At 31.5% G+C, this 21,132-nt stretch overlaps 1 protein-coding gene across 1 annotated transcript; it reads right to left on the bottom strand.

Moving 5' to 3' along the window:
• Positions 1 to 467: 467 nt before the first annotated feature.
• On the bottom strand, positions 468 to 5,510 carry LOC125857436 (transcription termination factor MTEF18, mitochondrial-like). Its single transcript, XM_049537027.1, has 3 exons — positions 3,667 to 5,510; positions 2,422 to 2,542; positions 468 to 1,175 (listed from the first exon to the last, which is right to left on the bottom strand). The coding sequence occupies exon 1, from the start codon at positions 5,508 to 5,510 to the stop codon at positions 3,828 to 3,830; it is 1,683 nt and encodes a 560-aa protein (XP_049392984.1). The 3' UTR covers positions 468 to 1,175; positions 2,422 to 2,542; positions 3,667 to 3,827.
• Between the last annotated feature and the right edge of the window lie 15,622 nt (positions 5,511 to 21,132).

A 21,132-nucleotide genomic window follows, 5' to 3' on the forward strand; every position in this document is an offset into this window, starting at 1 on the left:
TGAAGTGTGATGCGATAATTTTCTTAAATAAAAGAAAAGAGTGTATTACACACACCATAATAAAAATGTAATAAAAGAGAGAGATATGTTTCTCAAACTAATAAGTAATAATTTCAGTATAAAACTTACACTCTCAATAATTTAAATATGAAACTCAAAAATAAAAGAGATAGTTCAAGTGTGTTTGACCCTTATCTCCTGATTATAGTTGGCTACACTTTTAGTTAATATGTAAAGGAAATAGTGAACAACTAATATGGGGGAGCAATTATCATTTTTAGTTTTCTTGATATGTTAAAGTAAAAGTAAAACCTATTTGAGAAATACTAAATAAGTAAAAGTAATCGAAGGAAGTACATCATTTCTTCACTTTATATATCACAACTTTGACCAAAACTTAGACAATATATCAACTTTAAATTAAAAAAATTCCATCAAACAATATTTGGTTTGCTATGTTGTTTTTATGAATCCAGTTGCTAATATTATTTAAAATCCTTAGTAAATGGTTAAAAGTTCTCTCTCCAACTAAACAGGTACATTTTTCCATCATACCAAACACACCTAGATAACAAAGTTAAAACTGAAACTCATTGATACAGGGGAAGCTGAAATCTGCATTTTGAAGAAACAAACTCTAAGTTCTTGTCAGTGTATTTCTGGAATGAGAATTCTCAATTGCTCTTCCTCGTGATGCCTGACGAGGAATAGTACGTGAATGGTGGTTGGAATCATTCCTCTAAATAGAGAAAAAAAAAATAGTTTCATCATATAAGTTGGGCAAAAGAAATCAAGTTTACATATAGCAGAACAAAACTAAGTTTTTACCCCTAACAAATTCATAGATGAATGGATCGCATAGGAAAAGGCCGAAGCCTTCTTCAACCTTATTGAGCTTGCTCGTCTTCTTAAGATTAAATAGACAATGGTGCAGGATCATGTGATCCCATAAATAAAACCTCAAAAGATTTCTTGCCCTGCTGTTAGAGTTGACTCTTCTCTGCTTTTGGAATGTACAAGGCTAATCAGTAACGCTAGCACGGATGTTGAATCTATCCATTCATGAAGAAATCAAATTATACCATTACTTGACCATCTACCAAATTACCTTTGATGTTGTTCACCTCTTGGCTTTGATTTCTTCTTTTCATCCTTCGTTCTTGATGTTTTAACAGCTGCACATAATGAATCAGTGACATTAATCTAATTGGTGATTAAAACAAAACAGCCAAAAAATAAGAAAAATTAAGGTAAGAATTTATATCAGGAAATTGATGGAAGACTTGTGTCTGGATATGAATGGATGCCAATGGTGTATATTTCACTCGTTGGTTGATATAAATATATAATGTTGAAAAATACCATGAAAAATATCCACGTATAAATAAGACCAACTAATAGAAAGGACAAAAACGGATTAATGCAAATTCCACACAACTAACTGGAGGCCTCAAAAGAAAATGTGTAATGATTAAAACAGGGAACTTTCTTCTTTATGAAAAATAAGTGATAAACCAATGCAACCTTGAAGTTCCTTTCCTATGTGTTTCAGAACCCCACTAGTTGTTGGGGTTGACTCTAATGATAGAGTTAATGTTATGATATTATTGCAAGGAATGGGACTTAAGAGTTGAACCATATGTTGTGTGTCCCACATCAGTTACATGTGGAACTGAAGTGGGGCTTATATAGCCTTGGGTTCTCCCACCTTAATAGCCAGCTTTTAGGGTGTGTTTCTACTAAGGTTGTATCAATGGTATCAGAACCACCCATCACTCTCCATGCCCACTGTGCCTTGGATGGTGACGCCGGTATGGCAGTGTTTGGCCGGGGCTAGCAATGTCTAGCTCACAGCTGTTGAGGACGGTGATGCGGAGCGTGGTGGTTTGTTATGATATTATTGCAAGGAATGGGACTTGAGTTCCACATCGGTTTAATGAGGAACTGATGTGGGGCTTATATAGCCTTGGGTTCCCCCAACTTGATAGCTATAAGATAATCTGACTAAATGAACCGCACTTCCTCCAGCAGATATGGGCGATAAAACAATGTGTTTCTCTTCACTTTTAATATGAGCTCATAAATGGATCATGTAGAAGCACAAAACACCATCTAAATCATCGTAAAAGGAAGCTAGCAACAATAGAATGCACCTTTGATATTTCTGACTGCATTTTTAACTTGCGATCGAAAGCAACAATCAGACAGAAAAGTATCTAATTCTATTTTCACTTGATAATATGGCAAGTAATTGCCTTTGTTTGGGATAATACTATACCTATAGATTGGATTGGCATGTTATGGCTGAAGGTTTTGGTTTTATCTTTGAAAAAAAGCTATTTATAAATGAAAATGAAAGTCTTTTATAGATTAAAGTAGTTTTGGCTGGGGATCTGTTTCTTTACTTGTATTTATCCTCACCTCTTCCTGCATTGGCCAATGTTTACAGCATGCATACATGCAGCATTTTTGTTCTTAAAGTGGGCTGTGTGGTTTGGCACTCCATGTCATGTAGCTTATAATACCTTGATCTATAATGCACCTGCATGATATTTACTGTTAATACCAATGGAGCAGATAGATACAAGAATAACAAAACAAGGGAACCATTTATAGGCAGGAAAGGTAATAAAATAGTGGAAAGAGAATGAAATGAAAAAAAGAATTAAACAAAGAAGAAAAGAGTGAGAGTAAAGAGCATATTGGTGTCATAGCTTCACCATAGCAACTCAATGAAGAATAAGAGGCAAAACAAGAGAGGGACAACAGGGAGAAGAAGACGACCATTTATGTCCACAACACACTCCAGTCACCTTGATCTGAATTCTAGTATGTTATCCACAAAATCTTCTTTTTGTTTTTGATAAATACTATGTAAATTTCTTTTATGGTTTCCTTAACTTTTCTTTTCACTTTGACTATTTTGCTGTTTGTTCTGATCTTTCGCTATATACTATCTTCTTAAATATTAATGAATTGTATATTTTTGGCAGACATGTTTTTCCGGTACAGTGTTAGATTGTATTCAAAATGATAATGATTCTCTCTGATTCTGGTCAACTTCATAATTAACAGATTCATCAATTGTGGGGTTGACTTAAATAACAGAAAGAAAGAAAGACCTGCAAATTTACATTCATAAAAGTGGTAAATTGCATTCTTTAACATATTATGATTATTTAATGGTTTCTGAAAAGTCAAACTCCATAGATGCAACATAGAGGACATTGAACATGCACTATTCATCACAAATTGGGGTTATATACCATGAATGGTACTGAATGCTAAGCACCAAATCAGCCCACATACTGGAATTTAGTCTTTTACTTGGCAAAAGATAAACATTATTTTCCTACAATCTGTAGTTGCCCATAATACGAGTAAGATGGTCCTTTGTTCACTTTACCAATAATATAAGCTAGTGAGAGGTCAATGCTAAGGAGTAGAACAGTTCATAAAGAAGACAATTCCTAACAAAGACACAGAATTTTAAATTTTAACAGTACAACAATAGCAAGTAAAACAGTTAGACATATTGCCAACAGAAAAGACAGGTGAATCAAGAATAGTGGACATCAAGTGCAAACATGGACATTATAATCCTTAATTATTGAATGGGTCAGTAACAGGGCCATCCATGTATGACACAACTAGAAAGGCCATTACCTGGATGCCTGCAGCCAGCTCCTTTTCGTTTCACTCAAAGTTAACACATTTAGAACTGGTACTCATCTTAACTTAAGCAGGAGACTGTGCTTTAAAGAGATTTCAAGCTTTAGACATTCCTTTGTCAATGCTACCAGATGGAACGACTCAGGATATCTCACTTAATCAGGATATAACTCTCTTTTCAGATCTTTCCAGACTTCAAGGCCTTTAGGATGAGGATTTACATAAGTCTTCATGAATAATTTCTCTGAGGAAGCTATGATAGTGCTCAAAGACAATGTTGGGTCAACTTTTCCTTGATCTTTGAGCCAATTATACATTGAAAGCCTAAGTGTGGTTCTTGGAATTGTGTAGTTTAGGTAGGATGGAAACGAAACTAAAGTAGACAGTGGAAGACCCAATGTATTCAATAGAAAATCAATCTTTGCCTCAAGTACCTCTTTCCTTTGATTGAGTATTTGCGGATATATTTTCAGCACTGAAGCAACATGCTTTCGATCCAAACCAGCATTTACCAAACAATCAAACCTCTCTTGGAGCTCCACCCCTTTTCCTCGAAATAATTTAAGAGCTTTCTCCATTTCGCTTGAGTTCTCAGAAAAACCCAAATCCAAAAGGAACTTAGTTTTCATCATTTTGGATCTTAGCTCCTCCTCAGCTATTGGTAACCGTTCAACTTTGGCTCCACGAACCAAATTCCTCAAAAATTCTGGATTCTCCTTGATCACACTACAAAGCCGCTTCTTCCCTGTATTCAGGGTAGTTAGCAAGCTTGCAGCTTTCTTCAAAACACATGAGCCTAGCAATGTAGGGTATGAATGAATAATATTTCCAATCTCTAAGACAGGCAAGAACTGGTAGCATTGCCTCATATTGAAAACAAATGTGGTTATTGGAATTTGTGGTAAGTGTAGAAATACATCAAGTAATTCGGGTTTCTGAATACCAAATTTCAACCAGAATCCAATTAGCGAAAATGTAGTACCTCCGGAACAATCAAACAGAAGACCAGGAACTTGACAAATTAACTTTCCCAATTGTTGATCAGTCAAGCCCAACCCATTCAAGAAGCATATGAGCTCAAATAAGTGGCTCCAATCAATAGAATTTCCATTCAATTGCTCCTCAATCCAACTATATTCAACTCCTGTTTTCTTTAATTCCTCAACAACTTGAAAAAATTCCTTGTGTACATTCCCAATCAAAAGATGAGGACTTGCACTAACAAGATTAACAACAGTAGACTGATCTATCCCAACCCCGTGAAAAGAAGCAAGTTTCAAGTCCAAAACTCCAGGATCATATCTAAAAACTTCTGGAGCTTCAGCAAAAATCCTTCCTATCTTATTTCTTGAAATACCATAATTACACAAGATGTGATAGTTATCAAGCAACCTATGGTCATCATTCAAAAACATGAGATCTCTAGGAAGAAATGGCAAGTATTGACAAGGTTTCAGGCCAATGCTCTCAAAGAATGGTTCAAATTCATTGATTGGATGATATCGCAAGAATCGAGTTAAAGAACGTCTAATATCATTTTCATTATCAATTCTTTGTAATAAATTGGAAAGAAAAAAAGGTGAGTTTTTACTCATATGCTCAGCATCCATAAACTGCAAACTTCTAGTGGAATGCAAGTAGTCTAGCAAAGCAGCTTGTGCTTCTTTCTTCACTGCACGAGGTATATGACATTCATCTTCTTCTTGTTTCAATTTAGGTTTTTTAGCAGTTGCATAAAACCTAACCTTTTGGAAGGACCCAAAAAAGGGTTTAGAATTGTTAAAAACATAACCGCATTTGAGAATTAACGGAGCTGTCAGCTTCTGCAAATGCTTCATCATCAATGGATAGAGAAGGAGAAATCTCTCTATGATTTCAAGAAATTACTGGTTTGAGTTGCCAAAGTCAGCACAAAAGGGTTTTGCTGCTGTGCTACTTTTAATTTGGGAGTCGGGGAAATGGTAGCCCTATCAATAATCATAAAAGGTTTTTTTTTTTTTTCGATCAAAGGGATAATCATAAAGGTTTATTCTTAATTAGATGTTTTGGATTCGAACTCGTGGTATAGAAAAAAAAATTTATTGGTAATTGGAGCTTCAATATGAGCTTCAGATATCGGGTGAAAAATCAAAAAAACAAACTTAGAATATCTAAAATGGTGCCTTAACTATACATTTATCCCATTTACTTCTTTAACTATTTAAAAAAATTATTAGGTTTGGTTTCTTACCTAAATATTTCATTTGTCCATAATTACTTGTCCACTTTTCCTCTTTTAGTTGTCCCTAATTACTTGTTCATTTTGACAAATCAAGAAATGACAATTTCTTTTTACCTATTATACCGTCAATTAATTACTTTGAAAAATGTAGAATTTCTTGAAAATCTTTAAGTTTTAAATTCATTCACTTCCTAATTAATAAGGATAAAATGATAAACTCACTATGTCAATCATTGTTTTCTTAATCGATATGTCAATTCAAAAGTAGACGAGTAATTAGGGACAGAGGGAGTACTTATTGATTTTAGAGGTCGTTTGGTAGAGTGTATAAAAATAATGTTAAATAGAATGTATTAGTAATGCATGTATTAGTTATACTTGCATTAATTATACATAGATTATTTTTATGCATTGTTTGGTTTGATGCATTAAAAATAGAATGCATTGCATTAAAAAATTAAATTACAAAGATACCCTTCACTATTATGATGGAAAAGATATAAAAATGGTATTGAAAGGCAATTGGGTCTTTAATTGAGTTAATGCATGCATTAAAATCATTGCATTGCTAATACTTAGAAATTCATGGTATTAACAATAAACACTTTAATACACAATAGAGTGTATAACTAATGTCAATATTAATTATACATAGGTTGAAAAAATATACCAAATAAGATACTGATAATACACAATGTTAATGCATGCATTATTTTTTTAACTGATTTTAGACATTTAAGTATTGTCAAATTGATTGATGTATAAAATTAAAAGTTGATTGACACGTCATTTACACACATTTGATAGAAAATAACAAAAATATTAAATTTTATTTTATTTGGGATCAACCAGGCAACCACCTCTTAATAATTAGTTGACAGTTTCGATTTTGTTAATATATTTGGGACCCAATTCGTGGTTAGAGCTCTGGTTTTGTGAAATTTAAATGTTGAAAATTAAATTAAAAAGATAATTCGTCGTAGTTAAATAACTTTGAAGAAGTGAATTTGAATTTCGAATTTTATTTTTATTTTTGTATGTGAAAAAATTGAAGTGTTGTTTAGACTTGTTGGAATAGTTAATACAAGGAAATTATCTATAAAATTTGAAGTTATTTGATGGAGATTCGATTAACTGATTTTGAATAACAATTGCAACTCAAAATCACAAAAAAAAAATATACGTCTTTATAGCTAACAATCTATTGTATACTTTGATAATATATATTTTTTAAAATCAGGTTAAAAGTGTTCCTAAAATACGCTAATCCAAATTTAGTTGCACTATTTTATATATATCTATTTATATATAAAAGGAGAGGAAAAACGGCACGTGTCAGCACCACAATTATTCTTGAATTTTATTATCTTTAGTTAATTTAAATAATAAATTCAAATTCAATAACTTAACTGTCTTTAGTTAATTTTAAAAATAATAAATTCCATTTAAAAAACAAAATAACAATTTAAAATAGTTTTTTAAAAAACAGTTTTTTAAAAAGTATTTATTACCTTATTTTTTATTGTATTGGAGCAATTTTGACGAGTAAGGGCCGATGGAAAAGTGGCTATTTTATTTTAATTCACTAAATTTTAAAAATTCTTTTAATCATACATTATTATTTTATAGTAATACGTTTGTGTTTTAATTAAAAGGAGAATGATAATTATTACTTTATTAGACAGGACTTTTATAGATGCAAATTAATTAAAACATTTGTCATATTATTTTTTCCTATATATGAATTACTTTACAAAATCATCACGTAATGGACTCCCTAAAATATTTAATTTATAAAATCATTTTTAATAGTTAGTATTTAAATTTAAATTTATGGTTCTAAAACTGTCCAATACACACCCACTTTTACACAATCTCTAAATCTATCATATTATCCATTCAGTTTTTTTTTTTTTTTTTAAAAAACACATTTTATTTTATTTATTTATTAAAAAAGGATAAACTTCAACCACATATAATTATCCCTAAAATTTCTCACCCACTTGCTTAACTTCCTATTCCAAAAAACTCAACCTTATTATTCCTTAAATTTAACGACATAACTCAATATTTCTTTAGTTTTTCAAGTGAAAAAAAATGCATCTCAATAAAGGAAAGTCAAAGCAATAATAATCCTTATCATTCATGAGAAGGTAAGTTTTTGCGTAATTTCTATCTTTTTCTTCTGTTTTATGTGGCTTACATTATCAATATCTATACTTTATTTTGAAAACTTTTTGGAGACGATCAATTGGTTTTTAAAAAAAAATTAAAGAAAGATGATCGATTGATGAAGTTGGATCAAGCAAATTCTATGATGAATATATGTAGTTGAAGAAGCAGAAACACTTTCTAGACTATATCCGATATTTCGGATTTAAAATTTAAAATGAAAGTGAAAGCAGTTTAAAATATTTCAGATTTAAAATTTAAAAAGTTAATTTTTTGTCAAAGAATTACTTAAAATCAACGTGATATAATCATTTTTAAAAATATAAAATTTATATTTATATAAAGTTAAAAATTAAATATTTGAATGACCTATTTTAAAATTAGAAATTGAAAATTTTAAAATTCTTTATTTAAATAAAACGTGAATATAAATAGGCAGTTTTAAAACCTCCCATTACATTCTCATACAAACAAACTCTAAAAACTGCTTCAGAAAATTTAATAAATTATACAAAATTAAATTACGTAAAAATAAAAGAAACTAATTTTAAAAGATATGAAACTTCACAATAAAAAAAGTCGATTTTTTCCCAAGTGGGCATCTTTAAAAAAAACATAATCAACAAGTATAAGTTTTATAAAACATTTGTCTAATAATTAAAATAAAATGGAACTGCCATTTTAAAATCGAAACAAAAATTTTAATATAATTAAATTTTATTGAAGAATTACTTAAAATTATCGTGATATAACCATTTTAACAACAATATAATAATAATAATAATAATAATAATAATAATAACAATAATAATAATAATTAAAATAATAATAATGATAAAAATAACAACATATAATAAATTTAATATTCTTATTTTAATTTGAAATCAATTATAACTATACCGTTTTTTGATTAATCATTATCAATAGAGCCAACCAATTTAAGAAGTTATATATTTTAAATCGTGCATAAGATATATCACAATTAATTTAAAAATTATGACTTCTAATCCGCGCAATGCGCTGGCACGAATACTAGTATATATAATAGTGCAACTAAATTTGGATTAGCGTATTTTAGGGAGCAACACTTTTAACATAGTTTTTTTTTTTTTTCAGGGGCTCAAGCCCTTGACATATTGATTAAGAAAGGAGGGTAGTGTTATGTAGACCTTACCCTTCATGAAAGATAGAGAAATTGTTTTCGATTGACGCTCAATTGTAATTTCTCTATTACCACAAACTATAAAAGCTTCAGCCTTCACATATGCTAGAAAAATGCCGCTCGTGATTTTGTCGTATTCAAACTAGTATCAGTTCAGATTATTTCATGAATAAAATGTGATTAACCAACCAATGTATGGTCAATGATGCTCTCTTCTAGCTTTACTTACATGGCAAGAGAAAGATTAAATCAAGGTGGAAAATGGCCTGCCACATCAAGAAATAGAACTGATATAGTATTGGTTAATGGTTCAAGAAATTCAATACTACTATTCTCGAACAATTTGAAGCTTGGCCTTCTTTCTGAACTATTATCGATGTGAATATAATGATCAAAATTGGATTAAATTGTCAACTACTCCATTGGAAATATAGGTTTGACTTCTGATTTTAAAGGAAATATTGGAGTTACATTTCTCTTCATTCAAGAGTTTTTACATGTTTGCATGTGTCTTTTGAGATCAAGAAAAATGGACAGAGAATACATATAAGATTCGTAACTACAAAAAGGAGGCTTTTCAAGTTTTTATTTTTTTGGTGCAATTGGATTTTTTTATATTCAGAAAGAGAAAAAAATAAAAAATGATATAATTCTTTCCTATGATTGCCAATTACACAATTATAGTCTATAGTTACGATACATTATCCTTATCTTTAGCAAGAATAAAAAAGAGAAAATCTCTTATTCAAAATTATAAGATATCGATAATTTGGGCTAGAACATATAACTTCTTTATAGTATTATTTATCAATTAATACGTAAAGCGGAGTTTTTTAGCTACTATTTCAAAATAGAACCTAAACTTATTATTTTAAATACAGAAAAAGAACAAAAATGTCCTTAAACTATGTGGAAAAATAAAAATCTATTTGTTTATGGTTTGGTCCAAAATGCCTTAGTCGTTAATACTTTTGTCCAAATATACACTTATTATTATTTAATGGGTCAAAAATGCCCTTTTCCCAAATAAATATATTATTTATTTATTTTTAACACATATTTTTTAATAATTTCTCTTTTTAAAATTAGCAAATGTTTATCCTAGTTCAATTAAAAAAAAATAAAAAATGAAAAAATATTTCTTATTTTCTTATAATTATTTTTTATCGTTATATAAATAAAAATTAATGATGGATTTGCTATGTTCTTATATACATGACATAAATTATCCGTTAAAAGGGTAAACAAAGCTATTCTATTTTAATTGATAAAATGAGATTAAGAAGAAAAAATATTATTTCCTACATTTTTATTTGTTAAAGTGATTTTAAAAGAAAACAAGAATATGGTTCTTTAATAATATTTTTATTAGGAAGACTATGTGTTTAAAAAGAAAATAAATAATATATTCATTCGGAAAATGACATTTTTGACCCATTTAGTAATTATAGAGACATTTATGGACTAAAGTATTTACTGCAAGGGCATTCTTGAACCAAGCCAAACTATAAAGGACATTTTTATTTATTTTACAAAGTTAAAGGACATTTTTGACCCTTTTCCGTTTTATATACCTAATATCATCTCTAAAAAAATATATGTTATACTAGAGCTGCTAATATGAGTACTAAATTTTTAAGTAATAAAATAAAGTTGGGTAACTTTAAAAGAGTATAATATTATTATTTTTATGTGACCATTTGTCCCCAAAATGGCTCTGAAAATCCCCATTTTTTCCGTCCACAAAATCCTCCCAAACCCTAAAGCTTCAATATGATCTCAACCAAGTTTAGGGATAATCTTCGAAAGAGGTAAAATAGTACTGTATCTTAGATTTTGTTAATTTTTCTTTTCTTTTTTTCCCTATGATATAATTTGAGTTTTCATTGTTTAGTTTCAGGTTGTTTTTTGAGCCGAGAGTCTATTGAAAACAGTCTTTGAATAAGTTTTGCGATTAATTGAAAACAGTCTTGAGTCCTCAAGGTAGGAGTAAGTTTTGTGAATAATTGAAAACAGTCTCGAGTCCTCAAGGTAGGAGTAGGTTTTGTGAATTCACTACCCTCCCGAGACTCGACTTGTAGGATTGTAGTGACTTTGTAGTTGTAGTCCTTGTTTAAAGGTATGTTTTAGTTAGTTCTTATGTTCTTTTATAATTGTGACTAATTTCGTGTTTTTGCTTACACCATGTGTTCAACATATAACTATTAATTTCATTTTATGAGAAGAGAAAAGACTTTTAAAATAATGAAGTTTGCCTTTTCTTATCTACGACTGCCAATTACCATACAAAACAAGACAAACATTGTAATGAACGACATATGGTTGCAGGGAACAACACTATCTTCACTTATCTTTATGGAAAAAAGTGCGAGGATTTACCAAAATGTAAAGTATAATCCAAAAAATGTAGAGTAAACAGATTCATGATATGGTAGGTCCCTATTAGCACTACAATGAGCTGTGTAGAAATTTATCATTTAAATCTTTTTTATTTTTGAGCCCCCACTTGGGGTGGGGCCCATTTCTACACCCCTAAGTACCATTCCTCTCTTGCTTCAATTATTGAATTGAGAAAGCAATGAAAATAGTCAAGAAACATAGTTGTTGACTGTACCAATTACTCGGGGCTTTGAATTAAAGGTGACATTAAGGTGTCAAAATAAAGGGGCGGTGATATAAGTCTTAATTATTGAGTATTGTAGGTGATAATTATGTGATTAATGATTAAGGATTGTGGAGTTGCCCTCAAGTTTATAAGTTGGCAATTTGGTCCATTGAATTAAATGAGGGGTAAAAGGGTAAATGACTAAAACCTAATTTAACCAATTTTGGTAGGAATCAAAATTGGAGGGAAGCCACCAGCGAGCTGTACCAAAAGGGGGGAAATAAAACATTTTCCCCCGCCTCCCCCCGTATTCCTCTTATTATTCTTCTTCTGCTTTGTTCTTGCTCTCTTCTTGCTTCCTTGCTTGCCTTTCTTCGCGTTTTCTTCATCATCTTCTTCTTTTCGTACATTGTTCATCTTGGCTGCTAGTCCTTGAACTTTTTTCTTCTTTTCATCTTCTTAAACCAGATTTAGCTAATCTAATCAGTGGACCAAATTTTGTTCTGTATCAATTAGAATTACTTCATAAGTGATTGGGTTCACACACCATTGTTTTGGTAAGTAAAATTAACAGTTCTTTGAAATCATTCATCATTATCTGGATAGCTGCAATATTTTTCCAATAATTTGCATTCGCGTTTCCAATAAATGGTTATATATGTTGCAACAGAAAGGTTATTTCAATCTCAACAGAATAGTCATATGTTGCAACATATGACTTATACATTTTGTCACAACATGTGATTTATGTTTCGCAACAGAATAATTATATATATCAACATATGACTTACATTTCGCAACAGTATAGCCATATATTGCTACATATAACTTACACATGTTGCCACATATGATTTATTTGTCACAACATATCAGTTATATGTAGCAACATATGACTTACATGTCGCCACATAATAGTCATATGTTGCAACATATGACTTACACATTTTGTCACAACATGTGATTTATGTTTCGCAACAAAATAGTTATATGTAGCAATATATGACTTACATTTCACAACATAATAGTCATATGTTGCGACGTATAACTTACACACATGTGATTTATTTGTCACAACATATCAGTTATATGTAGCAACATATGACTTAATGTCGCCATATAATAGTCATATGTTGCAACATATGACTTACATATTTCTTCATTAGTACTAATTGTTTTTTAATTTAATTTCTTCAGGTTCAATAAATGGAGGAATTATTTGTAGGGATTGATTGTCGTGGTGAATGGGTCGAGAAGAAAAATTGATACATTTGGCGTTGGAAGGATGGTAAGAAACGGGGAGGGTCGATACAGATGACTGTTGAAAGAAATATTTTGTATGATGATTTTGTGAATTTAGTCATGCAAATATGTGGATACAATTGTCAACTGAAAGATCTTGTCATGAGTTACATTCCCCATTTTTTTTCATAATGAGAAGGTTTTACTTTAAAATAATTGATCAGCCTAGTTTGCTTGTTTATTTGGGAGGAGCAGAGAGACCGCCCATATTAAGAGTCTACGTGAATGTAAATCCTATCGAGAAAGATCATAATCTAGAAGAAGACCAACAAGATATGTTAAATGATGAATTTGATGTTGTGGACATGAATAATCACGATGCTGAAATTGGAAAAGATGAAGTGCCGGACTTTGAGAGCAACAATCCTCCTACACCTATTGTTGGCAGCAATATTCCATGTTCTTCTCAATCATCACGTGTGAATAATGTTCAAGATGATGAAACCAATTTTATAAGGGAATGACATTCAAGAACAAGGAAGAACTGACAAATTCATTGAAAATTGCTTTGCTTGAAAAAAGATTTTAGATTGAAAAAGGTGATCAATTCTCGTAATGTGTTTTCTTTTAAATGTTCATATTCGGAGTGCAATTGGTGGCTGAGGGCTGTGAAATTTATAAGTAGGGACAGGTTTGTCATTAGAATCTATGAAAAATATCATACGTGTGGTTCAAAGCATCTTACAAGCCATAATCCACATGCCACGACAAAAGCCATAGGTAAGTACTTTGAAAATAGGTTTCCCAATGGTAAAGGCCCATCCACAAGAGACATGTCAAATCAACTCCGTATAGAATTGGGTTGTAAGGTAATCTATTGGAAGATTTATAAGGGCATGGAGCATGCTAAGTCTAATGTTAGGGGAACACATGAGCACGTATATGCAGTGCTTAATGCGTACCATTATATGCTTGAAGTTGCAAATCCAGGAAGCAAGACAACATTGTCGCTCGATGAAAATGGAAGGTTCAAGTACTTTTTTGTATCATATGCCGCTTGTATAACTGGTTTTCAGAAATGAGAAATGTAGTAGTCGTTGATGGGACATTTCTGAGGAGAAAGTATGAAGGAGTTTCGCTATCGGCGGTGGCACAAGATGCTGAGAATAATATATTTCTAGTGGCTTTCTTTGTTGTGGACAAGGAATGCGATGCCTCATATGAATATTTTTTTCAAAATATGAGAAGCTTTGTAGATGATACTGATGAGTTGTGCATTATTTCTGATAGACATCCAAGTATTCAAAAGATGGTTTCGACTATCTACCTTGCATCTCATTATGGTTGTTGCATGAGACACCTTGGGGAAAATATTTGAAATAACTTTCACAATTCAAAGGTAGTGACCCATTTTTATAAAGTAGCAAAGACGTATGATAGATGTGAGTTCAGTGACCATTTCAATCAAATAAGAGATTTGGTACCAAAGGTGGCTGAAACTCTTGAACGTATTAGATTCCACACATGGAGTAGGGCATTTTGCTCGAGAAATAGGTACATTATTGTCTATACCATCTCGTTTGAGTTTATTGTAATTTTATGTGTTTTGATTGATTTTTATTTTTTGTTGTGTAGATATAACATTATGACGTCAAACATAGCGGAGTCGGTGAATTCTATGTTTGATGTTGAAAGAGAATTTCCCATTGTCGCTCTATTTGATGAAATAAACAGTAGATTTGCACTTTTATTTCACCAGAGGCGCATGGAGCTGGTGAACTCTGCAAATAAATTTGTTCCTTCAATTGAAAAAGACATATCAAAGTATGTCAACGTGGAAAATAAATTGTTGTCTCATCAAATCGCTAACTACAAGTTTAGTGTCACTGGTCGTGGTGATGTTGCTACGGTGGATCTACTTCTGAGTTGGACAAAATACCTTATCCATATGTCATGGCAGCGCTTCGAGCCCAATATGGTGCCGATTTTGGAAATCAGATTTATGAGTACTCCTCTCCATATTATTCAGTGGAAAAATACATAATGACATATTGTGAGGAAATTCACCCAGTGCCACCTGAAGATTCTTGAATTGTCCCTTTGGATATCATAGAGAGAGAAATACCTCCTCCATATGTTGATCCAAGCAAACCTAGAAGAAGGAGATATAAGAGGCGGCGTGGAGTTGGTGAATCATTTCCAACAAGAAAAAATAAGTGTTCCGTATGTAGGGAGTTTGGTCACAAAAGAACTACATGCCCAAATCGAAATGCTCCATAAGTGTTGTTGAATTTTAATGAATGTTTTTTTTAATTTGAGGATGATGTTCCCTAATTCTTATCTTAATTTGAATCAACTTATGTTATGTTATTTATATAAAATGTGTAATTTATTTAATTATGAGTTAGATTTTACAACAGAATATTGCATATGTTTCAACATATGTCAATTATGTGTTAGATTTTACAACATAATATTGCATATGTTCCAACATATGTCAATTATGTGTTAGATTTTACAATAGAATATTGCATATGTTCCAACATATGTCAATTATAACACATAATTGACATATGTTGAAGCATAATTGGCATATGTGTTACATGTACTACAGAGTAACACATATGTTCCAACATACACTACAACATTTTAGGCCTAGGGCCACACTAATTCTGGACAACACTTTTAAAGTGTTGCCTAAAATACTTTTGGAGACACTTTTAAAGTGTGACCCAAAATTTTTAACTTTTACCTATGATAATATTGGCACACTTGCAAAGTGTACTCTTTAATTGTATAAACTACATTTTATAAGCGTTGTTAAAGTATGATATAATTGGCAACAACTATTAACATATATGGCCACACTTTTAAAGTGTCCTATTTTTATAATTGTAAAAACAACACATTATAAATGTTGCCTTAAAGTTTTCACTAAAATATTATATTCCCTCCAACATTTTTAATTCTCCCTCCCATTCTTATTGAGCTAAAAAGATATTTCATAAAACATTAACATTTACGTTTTCCACCAAAAAGAAAATCTCTTCATATGTTAGCTGAATGAATAACTTTTCTCGCTTACTCACAGAACTTTACACGAAGAACATGATTTTCCCCCAAATCGCTGAAGGTTTATGAGGTAAGTCTTTCTTTTCTCCCAAATTGCTGAAGAACACGATTTTCTCAAAGAATTGAAGAACAATTTTTTGTCAACTTTCTCACAAAATTGAAGAACAGGTACTATTTCACGTTGAAGAGCTGAAGAACTACTAGCTGAAGAATACAATTTCACGATTTCTGGTTGAAGATTCTTCAAAGATGAACACGCCTCACTAAAATGCTTCATCACATTGAAATGATTTTGTTGGAATAGGGTTTATCAGGTAAGAAATTTTATCTTTGAAAGTCAAAATTTTAGCTTTAGGATTTTGATATTCTTGTGTCTGGGTGTTTGTGGGAAGTTGATAAATACGTTTCTGCATTTGTTGAAAGCATATAGTTTGATTCTATTCAACTTTTTCCTCTTGAAATTAGTAAAACCCATTTTTTCTAAAACATAGCTTCCTTTGGCTAACCTGGGCAGCTGTTGGTAGGTGTTAAATTTTTGTAGAATGTCGAAAGTTATGACTCCATTTACATAGGAAGTCATCTATACAATTTGCCTCTCTCTATATGTGATTGCACTTGAAGATTTCTAGCTTATTTGTGAGACTTTGAAGGTACTCTCATTCTGCTGTTGTTCATTCATGTTATTGAAACTATATTTTTTAAGTCACTAGCTATGTCGATCCGTTTGCATATATATTTTTTTGTTTAATGCAATAGCTGCAGTGTTAGTGCTAGAAATTTAGTTAGTTGTACACAAACTTGGACTTATTTAGCTGGGTATTGAATTACTGTCTTAACATGTGTACTGTCATTAACTTGAAGCAAGCCACGTATACCATTTCATATGCAAAACAACAGTAATCGAGTCTCTATGTCCTCTGCTTCAGATCTATCTTTCCCACTCTTTCTCCATGCATAGAATCATCAATTGCTTCAAACTCTTGCAACCACGGTTGCTCTATCAAGGCTTCAAAGCTTAATCAACACTTCTCTTCGAGTAGAGTGTATTGATCTTGTGTGATTGCGACTGCAACCTGTTTTGGTGTCTGCAGTAAAGTGTATTGATCGTGTATGATTGTGACTCAGTTTTGCGAGAATTAGTTGTGTCATCTTCCTCTTTTTCCACCTTGATTTCAGCTTGATTGTTGGTACCCTGCCCCATAGGGGAAGTAAAAGCAAAAATGATATCTCCTTTGAACTTATATAGATTAAAGCTTCATCTGAAAGTTCCATGCTACACCAAAAGTAAAACAAAGTTGAATTGTTGCAGCTAAATTGTTGAGTTCTAAGATTGATTAAAGTAGAATTCTAGGAGCTCTAAGATAGGAGCTCTAAGTTGCTTTTGTAACTCTGTTGCAACTGAATTCATTTTCTTGTTGAATTGTTGGGCATCTATATTGATCTTTGAAACACATCCACTTTCATGAAATCTGAATAATGTTCAAGCTGCTGGGAGGAATCTGAAACCTGCAATCATATGTAATATGCAATAATCTGTAATCTGTAATTTGTAATGTGGAATTATAATCTGTAATCTGCAGTAATTTGGAATCTGGAATTTGGAACGGTAATCTGTAATCTGCAATAATATGAAATCTGGAACTGTAATATGTAAAAATCTGTAATAACCTATAATATGTAATCTGCAATTTGTAATTTGGAGCCTGAAATATTGAACTATAATCTGCATTCTGTAATTTGGAATCTAAAACCTGCAATCTGGAACTCATGTTGTAATCTGTAATCTACAATAATATGGAATCTGGAACTGTAATTTGGAACTCAAAAAATATGCAATCTACAATTTGCAATGTGGAACTGCTACAATCTGGAATCTGGAACTTCTTACCTCTTCTATAACGTACTGTTGCAATCTAATTTGTTGTACATTTTAAATGTGTAGGGAAATGGAGGTGAACAAATTTGAAGGATCGCCACAAGTTAATTTGATCTCATTGAAGTTGATGATGAAGAGTTTTTGAACTATTGTAAAAGTTTGAATACATTATGTTTGATTTTGTGAAATATATTCATTGCTAGAATATATTGAACTATTGTAAGAGTACTTTTTGAACTATTGTGTTCACATATTTAGAATATTGCTTTATAAGTATGTGTATGTACACAAGCATACTATCTTTTGAAGTTTATTGCAAATCTATATATTTGAAATACTTATTAGTCAATTTAATGCTTGAGATTATTTATTGCAAAATAATATTGGTGTTTTTTAATTACAAATTGTGGCATATAAATATTTTGTAGTCAAAATAATATTACCACACTTAAAAGTGTAGCCATAGGACTGTAAATTGTGGTATGCACATGGGAAAGGACTACACTTCAAAGTGTTGTCATACATTGGATAGAAAAGGCAACACTTTAAAATCGTTGGCAATAAGGAAGCAAAGGCCACGCTTGAAAGTATAGTAGTATGAGGTTCTGGAAAGCGTGGCTTTTCTGCCTTTTAGGCTACGCTTTTAAGCGTAGCTGATAAGGCAACACTTGAAAAGTGTCGCCTAAACTCTAAGGTTACGCTTCTTTCGGGCACCCCTGAAAAAGTGTGGCTTAAAGTCAAAAAGTGTGGCCTTTTATCAAAGGCCACACTTTTTCATAGTTTAGGTCACACTTTTCTAGGGTGGTTGTAGACATAAAATGTTGTAGTGATATATTAATTATGTGTTAGATCTTACAACATAATATTGCATATGCTCCAACATATGTCAATTATGTGTTACAAGTACCACAAAAAACGCATATGTTCCAACATATTTCTAATAAACAATTACGTGTAAGGTGTGTGAACCATCAATCAATCATTACTGTCATTAGAACAACTTTCAAGAAAAAAATTAATTACAACTTTTCATATTTTACCTTTTTTTCAAAAAAATAAGTACTTTCATTTGAAAAGTCAAAAGTTTTTCTCTTCTCTTCTCTTCTCTTTTGTTCGTCTTCAGAAGTTGCAACTTTTCACACATTTTCTGGCATTATATAAGAACACAACAACAAAAGGTCCTTCATTTAATTTTCTCCAAGATGAAAAGGAAGAAGAAAATGACTGAGTAAAAAAAACTACATTGAATCCCTTCCGAGGGAACTACTAATTGATATCGTTGAAAGGATTGCTTCCTACTCCCTCAAAGATTTACTGAGGGTTAAATTAAGGTATGTATGTATTAATCAATTTTTTCTCTTTAATTTGATTTCCTAACCATTTGATATGATTTCTCAGTTCCAGGGTCCTCAATCAAGTCGCTAATGAACATTTTGTATAGCAAAAGGTAACATTGGTCAACTTTCCTTATCGTAGATGGTCGATAGTTCAATAAGCCATTTCTATCCTGGAAATGTGCAGAGCATGGGGAATTTAGAAGCCTTATACAGAAATTTATATTTTTCGTATGTATTCACATTTTTATCAATGTATTTTGCCTTTTAAATGTGTTATTTCTTCTATAGTTTGAATTTTTCAACAGTAACGATCCAACTGCATTGGGAATGATTAATCAAGCAGCAGATGGTGGTCACATTGGTGCATCCTATGTGCTTTCCATAATCTCAATCTTCAATGACGGTGAAACCATGAGAGAAGGTTTAATGTTCATTGCCAACATGAAAAAATCGGAGCAACTGAAAGTCAGAAGATGTCAACATTATGTGCGAAAATTTTAGGTGGAATGTGGGTGCCAGAACCTAATTTGTTGGGAGGAAGACCTATTTGTTGCATTGTTCATCAATTTGAGCAAATCGATCGCAGGAATGGTTGGCCCATAGGAAGCGACAATGAAGATGATATTCGTTGTGATTTAGAACTAGATTATGTAGTTAAATTTCTGTCTTATACCACTGTGTGATATTAATTAAATTGCCATCTGTGGCAACATATGTACATAACTTGCAAACCAAATTCATGGTGAAAAAAGGTGTACTGATTTTTGAATTTGTTCTTTATAAAATATTTAATCTAAAAATATTTGTTTTTTCTCATAGTGTTCTCATTTTGACCATCCTTGAAATGTCATTTGTGACAACATATGCACGTTCTGTGGTATAAAATATTGTAGTTAACAGTTTAAATTGCAACTGATATGTCATATGTGGCAACATGTGTATATCCTAAAATGTATTTTTTGGGGTTAATTCAATTGAATTACGGACTAATACAACAACCTCCTTCATTAATTACAACTCTTCAAATTTTACCCTTTTAAAAAAAAAATTAAGTACTTGCATTTGAAAAGTCAAAAGTGCCTCTTCGTCTTCAGAAGTTGCAACTTTTCACATTCATTACATTGAGATTATATTATATAAGAAGAACACAACTTAGGTCCTTTCATTTAATTTTCTCCAAGATAGGAAGGAAGAAGAAGAAATCTTCAAAAATGACTATGAGTAAAAAAAATTACATTGAATCCCTTCCGATGGAACTACTAGTTGATATCGTTGAAAGGATTGCTTCCTACTCCCTCAAAGATTTAATGAGGGTTAAATTAAGGTACGTATGTATTAATCAATTTTTGCTCTTTAATTTGATTTCCTAACCATTAGATTTGATTTCTCAGTTCCAGGGTCCTCAATCAAGTCGCTAATGAACCTTCTGTATATCATAAGGTAATATTGGTCAGCATTCCTTTATTTATATGGCCATATTCAGTTGTTCAAAGATGCACTTCTTTCCTAGAAATGTGCAGAGCATTGGGAAATTTAGAAGCCTTATACATAAAAGGCGTGGTAATATTTAATGTTTTTCGAATGTATTCACGTTTTTATTAATGTATTTTGTATTTTAAATGTGTTATTTCTTCTGTAGTATGATTTTTTCAACCGTAGTGATTCAAATGGATTGGAATGCTTAATCAAGCAGCAGACAATGGCCACATTGGTGCATCCTATGTGCTTGCCATAATTTCAATCTTCAATGGCGGTGAATCCATGAGAGAAGGCTTA

The sequence above is a fragment of the Solanum stenotomum genome, chromosome 3 (genome assembly GCF_019186545.1).
Source record: "Solanum stenotomum isolate F172 chromosome 3, ASM1918654v1, whole genome shotgun sequence".
Taxonomy (NCBI): domain Eukaryota; kingdom Viridiplantae; phylum Streptophyta; class Magnoliopsida; order Solanales; family Solanaceae; genus Solanum; species Solanum stenotomum.